The sequence below is a fragment of the Arachis duranensis genome, chromosome 3 (assembly GCF_000817695.3).
Source record: "Arachis duranensis cultivar V14167 chromosome 3, aradu.V14167.gnm2.J7QH, whole genome shotgun sequence".
In the NCBI taxonomy this organism is placed as follows: Eukaryota; Viridiplantae; Streptophyta; class Magnoliopsida; order Fabales; family Fabaceae; genus Arachis; species Arachis duranensis.
Window position 1 is genome coordinate 15,471,991 of NC_029774.3, and position 8,936 is coordinate 15,480,926.

The 8,936-nt window shown below is 39.3% G+C and overlaps 1 protein-coding gene across 1 annotated transcript; it reads left to right on the top strand.

The window, feature by feature from the left end:
- Positions 1-5,960: 5,960 nt before the first annotated feature.
- LOC107477551 (uncharacterized) lies at positions 5,961-8,378 on the top strand. The gene is made up of 5 exons (XM_016097596.1): positions 5,961-6,003; positions 6,097-6,737; positions 7,108-7,699; positions 7,837-8,081; positions 8,205-8,378. The coding sequence occupies exons 1-5, from the start codon at positions 5,961-5,963 to the stop codon at positions 8,376-8,378; spliced, it is 1,695 nt and encodes a 564-aa protein (XP_015953082.1).
- The last annotated feature ends 558 nt before the right edge of the window (positions 8,379-8,936 follow it).

An 8,936-nucleotide genomic window follows, 5' to 3' on the forward strand; every position in this document is an offset into this window, starting at 1 on the left:
TTAATGAGAAAAGTAATCACCAATAACGCCTGCAAAGCCATCCATAGCTCACGTTACTTGCCACGTTAACTAAGTTAACGTGGTAGTTAACGTAGAAGAAAAGAGAACTCCAACGTTAAGAGAAAACGTGAACATCAATAACGTTTTTCTCCAACGTTAGTGGTAAAAGTGAATACCACTAACGTTGAGAAACTTGGCAATGATCCACGTTAAGAGTCACGTTAACTTAGTTAATGTGAACTCTAACGTGGAAGAGGAAAACAAAAGCCAACGTTAGTGACACTCACTTTTGTCACTAACATTGGGCCAATTAGCATTGCCTACATTAACTTTCACGTTAAGACCATTAACGTGAAAGTTAACGTGGAGTTGAGATCAAGGAGCCAACGTTAGTGACACTCACTTTTGTCACTAACATTGGAAGATGGCATCATTACTACGTTAAGAGCCACGTTAACTTAGTTAACGTGAGTTCTAATGTAAAGAATTTGGGCATTTAGAGCGTTGGTGACAAAGGTGAGTGTCACTAACGCTCTCGAAGGTAAGACACATCCACGTTAAGAGTCATGTTAGCTACACTAACGTGAACTCTAACGTAGGAACAAAAGGCACCAAGCAACGTTAATGGGAAAAGTGATTCCCAATAACGTTCGCGAAGGGGTATAAGCCAACGTTATTGGGGAAAGTGAGTCCCAATAACGTTGGCCAATAATTGAGAAGACAGCGTTAGTGGTCACGTTAAGACCACTAATGTTGGAGTTAACGTGGGTACATGAGGGTGGAACGTTAGTGGAAAAAGTGAATGTCACTAACGTTCTCGAACCCACAATGGCACTCAACGTTAATCTCACTAAATGCCCAAGCCTAATGCATATTTCTCTACAAGCTGGGCCCACTAAAGATGAGAACTGCTTCAACTCAAGATCCAGAGCCCACATCCAAGACTTGAAGAACTCACTAGAAGATCAAGAGGAGTAATATATATAGGAGTAATTTTGAACTATAGAGAAGCTTGGTACTTTTGGGAACTACTCTCTGTATATTTACTTTTCTGCACTTTTAGCATGGATACTTCTTTTTTGCCATTTTTCATTTCTAGAGCTATGAACAACTAAACCCCTTTCATTGGGTTAGGGAGCTCTGTTGTAATTTGATGGATCAATTATAGTTTTCATTCTTCTTCTTCTTTCTTTTCTCTTGATCTTACTAGAAAGCTTTCAATCTTAATTCAATTGGTTAGTCTTGGAAAAGAAACTCTCCATAATTGGATCTCCTTTGAGCCTTGGAAAAGGGATGAGGAGATCATGCTAGAAATGCTTTCTCATGTTGGACCAAATTGGGGTTTGGGCGGATATAGTGACATGTAATCCTCCCAACACTTTGATTTGTAAGGATTTGGGCAATTGTTCAAGCTTAGAGAGATTGGATTGCCAAGGAATTGGGATCCAATCACTTAAGATTGCCAAGGAGATCAATGAATGCATTGATTGAGGAAGAGATGAGAATGAACTTGATTCGGAGAATGCAACATCTCCTAAACCCAATGATTACCCCATTTCTGATCTTACCCATTCTCTTTACTTTCTGCCATTTATTTTCATGCTCATTACTCAAATCCCCATTTAAGATTCTGCACTTTAATTTCTGTTATTTACTTTCCAGTCATTTAAATTCCTGCAAGTTCCCAATCTAAATTCTGTTTATCTCAACTAGCATATTCTTCTAACTAAAGTTGCTTGACCAATCAATCCTTGTGGGATTCGACCTCACTCTATTGTGAGTTTTACTTGACGATAATTCGGTATACTTGCTGAAGGGAAATTTGTTGAGAGACAAGTTTTCATGCATCAAGTTTAGAGTTTCGGTACATCGCCCACGTTTCAACCCCGGCATGTCGTACGTATTCACTCTAGTTGAAGACCATTTTAAAGAGCGACCTAGCTGACTTTTTACTCTTTTTGGTGATCTTAGTATTACTTTCCCCAGGCTTTTGTAGTACTTTTAGAGGGGTAGGACATCTTAGTAGTTCGGTTCCAGTTTAGAAAACCCGTGTGAGGGTTGGGACTATTTTTCTTTAATTTTGTCTTTGTAAATATAACTTGGTGTAGTACTCGTTATTTTGGTACTTGGCATGTATCCTCAAACTTAACTTATGTTTGTTTTATTATAAATGTTTATTGAATTTGATTATAGTCAGGTTTGGTGCTATATTTGACTACTGAGTTTGATTATAAATAGTTTATTCACGATTAAACCGGTAAAAGCTTATACTAAAATCCGAGTCTAGAGCCAAGTAGGTCCTTACGACAAGTAACACCTAAACAATTGACATTAGTCATGACGTGTCGAAAGTTGGGGTGTTACAGTTGGTATCAGAGCGGTTTGTCCTTTGAGCCTTGGGACGGACTGCCTATACTTCCTTGCATACTCTGAATCTTTTTATACCATGCAGTTAGGTTATTTTTGTAATATAATCTACATGGAGGTCTATGAACATCCATTGTAAGAAATACTTAATTTTGATATATTAAGACTAATCACCTTAATATTGATTATTGGGTATTGATAGGACTCAAATGGATGCAAATAGGTGAGGATGCACTCGACTGAGAGGAACAAGTGAGGGAACTTTCCCTGATGCAACGGCTATTCTCGAATCTGTAAATGCTATGGTCGCTGGTACGTGATTCAGTAGCTGCTACTAACCGAGTAGCTGAATATCTTGATCGTCAGAATGGAGCTGAAAATAACCATAAGAGTAGACATGGAAATGAAAATGGTGACAAAGGTGAAGGTGGACGTAACGATAACCGGCCCATGACTTTAGCCACTTTCTTGAAGATAAATCCGCCTCAATTCCATGGGGACACTAGTGCTACACAAGCTGATGACTAGTTTAAAGAAATAGGACGAGCAATGCGAGTACAGCAAGTCCCTGAAGGGCAGCGAGTGGAATTTGCTGCTTACATGCTGAGGAATGATGCACAATTAATTCTAAAATTTCAATGAACAAGTCACCTTCCGAGATACACAATTAATTCTCTGAAATAGCTATGAATATGAAATTTCAACCAACTATTCTAGATATCTTAATATTTTGTGTACCACAAGTTTCAACTTTAAAATCATTTAGAATCAAAAGATATGTGACTTGGAAGTTGTTGGTTCAAAATCTGCGAAAAGAGTTTTATGCAAAAAATGTTCAAACTTTCAAAAATCACAACTCTCAAGTCACAACTCCAACATTTCTGAAATGTTTTGAAAAATAAGTTGGCATATCAAAGTTTTGTATAAAATTGGTCTCACTCAAGTTGAATTTATAGAATAGAAGAAATGGCTCGAGAAAGCTTGCCGAAATTGTATAAGGTTTTGTTTCGATCGTAACAATGGCAACACAGCTTCCTAATCGAATAACTTTACTTACAGAACTTGGACTGACCTGAATTTTTGATAAGATAAATTAGACATACAGAGCTTCGACATCCTTTTAGTTGCAACTCAAAATGTTATATAGAACAAAAGATAAGTGGATTTGAAGATGCTGCCTTGTCAATACGAAATTGACATTTTCTATAGAAAATACTATTCTTTGAAAAATCATATCTTCCAATCTACTTGGTGAAGAATTCTGAAATTTTTATGGGATAATCTGGACTTCTTGAAGTTCATTAGAAAAATAATTTTTCTTATAAAAAATGGCCAAATTATTCCCAAAATTCATTTTAAATTACTATCCAAAATTTTGCAGAATTTCTATAGCATAGATACTTAAGTTAAATTAAACCTCAGAGTGGTCCCTAAACTTGTACTCGACCCTCAAAGTGGTCCTTAAGCTTGCACTGGCCTCAATATTATCCCCGAATTTAACACAAGTGTTTCACGGTCGTCCCTGAAGCATTTTTCGGTGATAGAAAGATGACTTGGATTGACGGATGCCACGCTGGAAGCCAGGATGGACTCCCAAAACGACGTCGTTTTTAATTTGGCGCCCAAATTGCATTGAAACGTCGTCAGTTAGTGTTTGTAGAAGGGATTTAACATGCAGTGACTACTTCTCTCTCAAGCCAATACAATCTCTTCCTCTTCTCCTTATTTTCATCAATGGCGACAGTTTGAGAGGGATTTTCGCTGCCCTTCTCTCTCAACGAAATCAAGCATATTGTGATTATCTCGTCTCTATCGCACACGTAGTGGTCTGACGGGAAGTACTTTGATTGTTAGAGGTAACCAAAATAGAAAGGATAAACAAAATAGCTACCATCTACTCCTCTGTTTTTGTTGATCATGACTTTTTGTACATTGTTAAGTCGTTATATATTCATTCGCTCATCGTTTTGTTATATGGTTTTTCTGAAAATTTTTGTTAGGGTTTTCTTCGTATGTTGTTGTTGCGTTTTTTTTTGTTATTGTTTTTTGCTGTAATGATGGTAGCTATGGTTGTAATGTGCTGAAAATAGTAGAATATAGCTTATTTATGTATGCAGTTTATGTGTGTTTATGGAGGGTTAGGGACTGGGGTTATTGTGCTTTCCTGGTTGATGGCAATTTTGATGATCATTTGTTATTTTTTTCAGATGGGTCTCATAACTATTGTGTGTCACCATGGGGGATCTTTTGTGAGGAGTGAAGACGGTGTCATGTCATACACCAGGGACCATATTTCAGAGATTTCGAAGCTTGACCCTGATAGGCTAGATGTCTTTTTCATCAGGAATTACTACAAAGAACTTGGGTATGATAAGGAGGAATACTGTTGGTAGCTGGTTCCAAACAGACCCTTAGAGACTGGCCTAAGGGAACTTAATTCTGATGCTGAGCTCCTGGAGATATGCTTCCTTGCTGAAAGCAACCATAGAGAGGTGCATGTGTACTATGAACATGGGGTATCTATTCCAACGTACTTGGAAGAACCACCATTCAGAAAGGACAAGGAGGAGGTGGTGGTTGAAGTCCCTACCCAACTAGTTTTGTTGAAAACAGGACCAAGCTCCAGGGCCATTCCTCCAGACCTAGTTCCAACCCCATGTATCAACCGTCCGAGTACTATTGAACCCACCCAGGAGACAACCTCTACGAAAACTACCCCTGCCCCACCCAACCAAGACATGAACCATATTGAAGTACCATCTGCAACCAGCAAATCAACCCCAACCTCCAAGTCCACCATTCAGACCCCAATTTCTATGGCTGCTACCCCTGCCCCCACCCAACCAAGACATAGGTCATACTCAAGAATCAGCTGCAACCACAAAATCAACACCAGTTCCCAAAAGTACTCTAACACTGGTGCCTAAGCCAAAACAGGGTAAGATTTTCCAACCGAAAGTGCTCTCAAAGAATGGGACAGAGAAGAAAGGTGCTGCTTTGAAAAAAACTGGAAAGAAAGGCAAACCAAGAATAACATTGAATAGGAGATATATAACCAGGGGTCTAGCCAAAAGTCATGTGGCGAGGCAAACAACTAAGGGTAAGGGAAAGCAAGCTGATACGGTTGTGTTATCAGAATCAGACTCTTTGGACAGTTATGAAAGTGCGGGGGATAGTGCTTACAAGCCTGGAGTTGAGGAAAGTTAGAGTGATGAAGAGGTTACCAATACAATACTGCAAGGTAAAAGGAAAGAGGTAAACAGGAAGCATCCTAAAAAAGTTAAACTCAGTAAATTGTGGAAGGAGATACTAGAACCTGATGATGGATTAGTACCTGAGGATGATTCTGGTGATGGGTTCTTTTTTGGACAACCGAAAAACCATAGTCCTGATATTGGGGGTTATGATGCTCATGATGAATATCATGATGAGTCAGATGGGGCAGATTCTTGGCATTCCGAAGAAATGAAGACACCCCCAACTCAGAGGATGAATTTGCTGAAGTTCAGGATGACGACACATTTCCTGTTTTCAGAGAAGGAACAAGGTTCGGGGAACTCCAATTAGAGGTAGGGATGAAATTCAACACAAAGATGGATTTTAAGGAGGCTGTGAGGGATTATTGCATCCATGAAGGTAAGAGAGTTAGATTCAAGAAAAATGATAAAATACGATACAGGGCTTTATGTAAGGTTGAGGATTGTCCATGAGTTATCTATGCCTCTAAAGATAGTGAGAGTGTTTGCTGGCAAGTTAAAACCTTCAATGATGATCATACCTGCCCAAGGGAGACAAAAAATAGATTAGCTAACAAATGGTGGTTAGCTAGCAAGTTGGTCAAGAAGCTTAGGAAATTTCCGAATCTGAAGCCCTCTGAAGCTTTAACATACTTTAAAAGTAAATGTGACTTGGAGTTGAACAAATCTTCGCTGACAAGAGCACTCGGAGATGCAAGGCACATTGTGTATGGTGATGCTGCTGCACAATATTGGATGGTGAGAGATGATGATGAGACTCTCCTAAAGTGCAACCCTGGTTCTACTGTGCGCATCATAACAATTCCTCATCCCAACCAATCAGAAGATCCCACTTTTGACAAGATGTACATTTGTTTCGATGGATGCATGAAGGGGATTAAGGCGGGATGCAGACCTCTAATAGGGCTTGATGGAGCATTCCTGAAAACCAGATTTGGCGGACAAATATTGGCAGTCATTGGACAAGATGCCAATAATCACATTTACGTTATTGCATATGCCATTGTACCAGTAGAGAACACAGATAATTGGAGGTGGTTCCTTGAGCTGATGCATGATGATCTAGGGAGCTACACCCAAAATGGATGCTGTTTCATTTTGGACATGCAAAAGGTAACGACGAATTTGTTATACACTAGTTATTGTAATTTAGAAATGGTTGAACTATTTAGGTTGATGTATTTTTTGTTGCCATATTTTGCTTTCATGATTCTGTTTCAATATGCACTGGTTTGTTTCAGACATTGTTGTTGTCATATTTTGCTTTCATGATTCTATTTTAATATGCCTGTATTAATAGAATGGGATAGGAGTAGAACTTACTATCTCGTCGGGACGAGTTTACTGTCACTTATGTATGTGTAGGGACTAATTTTATAACACTTATGTATATGTAGGGACTAAGTTTATGTCACTTATGTAAGTTGAGGGACTAGGTTGGGTCCCGATATTGTAAGTTAATAATTTTTGTGGTTTCCTGCAGGGACTAATCACAGCTGTCCAGGAGGTCTTCCCTAATGTCCAACACAGATTTTGTGTATGGCACTTGTGGAGAAACTTCAATAAGCAGTGGAAAGACAACGAACTCAGAGGATTACTGTGGGAGTGTGCAAGATCTACCACTCAAGAGGGATTCGTTGAGGGGATGATGAAAATTCAGAGAGCTAAGAAGGAAGCCTGGGAGTACCTTGCCAAATGGCGAAGAGATGCATGGAGTCGGGCCTTCTTCCCTATCCAACCAAAATGTGACAACATTTGTAACAATGCTTGCGAAGTATTCAATGCAAGAATCAAGGAAGCAAGGGCTAAACCAATTATCACACTACTCGAGGAAGTTAGAATGTATATCATGAGGATGATAGCACGAAATAAAATGAAATTCAAGAACCATGTTGGGCTACTACCCCCTGTTCAATGTAGCCGATTGGAAAAGATCAGGAATGCTTCAAAGCATTGGGTGCCAATGTGGTCTGGAGATGCGGACTATGAACAATTCGAGGTACATGGGTGGCCAACAAACATGGTAGTGGACTTGGGAAAGCGAATATGCACCTGTGGACTTTGGCAACTAAGTGGTATTACTTTAATTGTCACTACCATTCCAATAATTATTCTGATATTGTAATTATTTTTCTTAATTTATTGTGGATTGCATACTGGAATTGGAATTGGTTACTTAGTAACTTGGATGAATTTTATAGATTTGAAACAGGGATGCCCTGTGTCTATGCTTGTGCTGCAATGGCTAGGGCAGGCAGGCAGCCCGAAGACTTCTGTCATAGATGGTTGACAATGGATGTATACAATGACACCTATGCATTCCATATCAATCCTATTACTGGCCAGAAACTATGGGAGAAGTCACTTTACAACAGACCACAAGAACCCAAATTTAAGAAGATGCCAGGGGCACCCAAGAAGAAAAGAAGAAAGGGAGTTGATGAAGGTCGGTTGGAGGCAAGAAGCAGAAGATCACCAATATGAAGAGGGTATATAAAGAGGGTTCATGCCGTCATTGTGGTGGCAAGGGTCACGATAAGAAAAATTGTGCTAAGAAGAAGGCTGACGACGAGGCTGCAGGCTGCAGCTGTGGCAGTTGCTGCAGCTGCTGCTGGTAGTGAAGCTAATACAGGAAATCAGCAACAACCTCTCCCTGCTGCACATGAAGTCCCTGATGAGGGCAATCCTACTGAGATTGAGGTAGGCATGAGTCAACCAATGGTGTCAGAAAATGAAAATGAAAAATCCCACTAGGTAAATCAGCCACAGGCAAGGCCACCAAAGCTTCCTCAAAAAAGAAGACAACCTCCACCACCTGCAACAGCTTCGATTCCTCCAGCAGCAACCAGTGCTCCTCCACCAACTATTTCAAATACTCCACCTATGACAAGTGCTTGTATTGATCCAATGGTTGGTGCATCAGCAGCTACAGCTTCAAGGTTGCGTAACACCATGCGTTTTGTTCCAACTCCGGGGTTCAAACCACCAAGAAAATTCAACAAATGAACATTTTGCTATTTTTCTGTTAGGATATTTTGCTTTTAAACATTGAACTTTATGGTTTCTGAGTTCCATGTGTCAGGGTGTATGTGTTTTGGATTATGGTAGTTAAATACTCTATCTTGTCTTTTGATCGTGTCTAGTTTGACACAGACAACTTTGGAAAACAATTAACAATGTGGGAATGTTATTGTTGAATGTTTCAAATTTTATTACACTTCCTTGGCTACTTAAAATAGAATTACACAAATCTATTTATTTCTTCATCATAAGGTACAGTAATTACAACTTTTGTTTTACACAATATTCAAC